The 2,784-nt window shown below is 38.5% G+C and overlaps 1 protein-coding gene across 1 annotated transcript; it reads left to right on the plus strand.

The window, feature by feature from the left end:
• Nucleotides 1-6: 6 nt before the first annotated feature.
• LOC106341248 (E3 ubiquitin-protein ligase PRT6-like) lies at nucleotides 7-1,203 on the plus strand. The gene is made up of 6 exons (XM_013780053.1): nucleotides 7-110; nucleotides 200-304; nucleotides 392-458; nucleotides 599-676; nucleotides 764-832; nucleotides 932-1,203. The coding sequence occupies exons 1-6, from the start codon at nucleotides 34-36 to the stop codon at nucleotides 1,004-1,006; spliced, it is 471 nt and encodes a 156-aa protein (XP_013635507.1). The 5' UTR covers nucleotides 7-33; the 3' UTR covers nucleotides 1,007-1,203.
• The last annotated feature ends 1,581 nt before the right edge of the window (nucleotides 1,204-2,784 follow it).

Genomic DNA, 2,784 nt, shown 5'->3' on the forward strand with positions numbered 1-2,784 from the left:
TTTCAGAAGGAATACAGCATTAACAGAGTTAAAATGCCCCTTTGCATAGCCCCTGTAGTTCCTTTCCAGCTTATGAAATTACCCAATTTATACCAGGATCTACTGCAAAGGTTTGGAACAGCATCTCTCTCTGATTTATGCAGGTTTTTTTCCCAACGTTCCTAATCAAGAAGCACGTTTTATATATGCATAATATTAGATGTATCAAAAAAGCTTGCAGCAACTGCGCGAAAGTCATCAAAGAACCTGCTTTATGTCTTCTTTGTGGAAGGTTGTGTTCTCCCGTACACAACCCTTGTTGCAGGTATTTGTTTCACTTTTACTAGTTTCCAAATATCATAGTTAATTTGTTTTGGAAACCAAATAAATACGTTTCAACATTCTTTTACAGAGAAAGTGCTTGTCAGACGCATACAGTAACCTGTGGTGCTGGTATTAGTGTATATCTTCTGATACGGGTATCGCCCCCTCTCTCTTGTCGCTTTCTTGTGGCAAATATAGAAGTTTCTTTTACTTTCTATACGTGCTTGTGTATGTATGGTGTTTTGTATCATCATTGGGGTTCTTAATTGATTAATACTCTTCGTTTTTCCAACAGCGGACCACAATTTTGCTACAAAGATTTGCAAGACAATCACCTTGGCCGTCTCCGTACTTGGATAGTTTTGGAGAAGAGGTAGACCTCTTCTTAGATTCAGATGTATGCGTGCCAAGGAAGAAGGATATGGATTTCTGATCTTTTGTTTTACAAAAAAAATTGCAGGATATCGAAATGATGAGAGGAAAACCACTGTACCTGAATGAAGAACGTTATGCTGCATTAACTTACATGGTAAGTAGATGTTTTTAGTCTCAACAAACGCCGAATCAATTGGGCAAATTTTGTATGGATATGTAATAAATTATCATTGTTATGGTTCCTTGTTGTCAGGTTGGTTCTTATGGACTGGATCACATTTCGGAAGTTCTCAATCAAACCACAATCGGAGGAGCCTTCTTCACTTGAGAGACAAAAAAGTTCTTTTTTTTCCATCCTTCCTTTCTCAGGGGTTGTTTTCTCTGTATAAATTGCATATGCTGCTTTTAAGATTCTGAAGATTTGAGAGTTTTTCTGATGATTTTTCTTTTTATCTTTTAAATCTCACTTTGTTTGGTTGATTATGGTATGGAGATGCCATCAAGTTTGTAAATCAGACTACTTTTCTTTGCAGTTGAATAGTTTTAACTGGTTAGTTTCTGCTTAGAATCATTCGGAAGTGAAAACAAATTTATGATTTCCCACCACGTAAAATACAAAACTGAAATAGCAAACCAAAGTTAAATATCTCAAAGCTCGGTCTCGGAGTTCATAGGTACCCCCCTTTGAATGGTTCAGTTTATTAATGGTTCAGAGATAAACTTTATTAATTTTGACGTTTTGTCTGAATATTCAACAGCTTGCTGACTTAAGAGAAGATCGGCTTCACCTCAAGACAGGTACATAACTTATTCAAAAGAGCCACTGAAGGAAACCACTTGCTGCTTCCACAACACCACCTTAGTTGTTGTCTTTAGCAAAACAAAAAAGAACATTGGTTTCTTCATGAAAGTTGTGTATTGTATTCGGAGAAGTTTCATTGTTATTGTCTGTTCTTGTCTAGTTGAGCTTTATAACCAGAGAGACATGGCTTTGATCTTAGTTGTGTATTGACTATTGAGTGAGAAAGAAGCAAATTTTAAACATAATATTTTTGGCTTATATATATATATATATTTTTTTTTTTGTAAGCCGAAATTACAATGGAGGGGTGCACAAGCCCTCACAAAAAAGAACCGGGCTTGGCTGCCCACGGCCATCTAACAATAACAAAGGAATTAAATCCCACAACTAAACTATAGAAGTTTCTCATAAGCTTTAACCAAAAAAAGACAGCCAAATTCCAAGAACTGACACTCCATCCCTTGAGAGGCGATGCTCTCTTGCTATCGGATCTAGCCTGAGTTTAACAGTCTGCTTAACTTCTGCAATCAACGTCCCTGGAGGTTTTTGCACTGATGAGTGAATCCTGGAATTTCTCTCCTTCCAAATCAGGTATAAAACTGCTTGGAAAGTTAGCCTAACAATCAGAGTAACTCTTTCATCCCTTGATGGAGCTTTCAACCACCTCAAAATCTCCTCAAACAGCATAGGGGAAGAGAGATGCATACGAGAAATAAAGAAATACCATACCTCGTCACTATATGAGCAGTCAAAAAATAAATGTTGTCGGGTCTCATCATGCTGCAAACACAACACACAGGTCGACGGAACAACTAATCCCCACCCTATCAGTCTGTCCCTTGTCACCATTCTATTCCTTGCCGCCACCCAAGCAATAAACGCGTGCTTCGGAACACGGCCAGAGAACCAAACCTCTTTGTGCCAGAACACTTCTTGAAGAGGAGGATACAATGCTCGCCAAGTCTCACTTGAGGAGAAGGTACCTGACCTGTTGCAGGCTGGAAATCAGGGATGACAAAATGGTTGATGGAAGCTTGATGGACCGACCAAAGATATGATCGGATGGGCGATAGGATGGAATGCAAGTTATGATCCTGAAAACAAATGCAAAAACAAATGAGATATGATTTCTAATATGATAAAACAAGATAAATAAAGATAGATAGGATGGAATTAGGCTGCTGGTCGTGTGACACTCTCAGCCTAATCAGTTGATGATTGAAGTGGATTGAGATGGTGCTTTGCTTGTTGGATGTGTATCACTCTCAAGCTTGGCAAACGAATTGGAATGGAAGGATGGGGGG

This window comes from Brassica oleracea, chromosome C4 (assembly GCF_000695525.1).
Source record: "Brassica oleracea var. oleracea cultivar TO1000 chromosome C4, BOL, whole genome shotgun sequence".
Lineage (NCBI taxonomy): Eukaryota > Viridiplantae > Streptophyta > Magnoliopsida > Brassicales > Brassicaceae > Brassica > Brassica oleracea.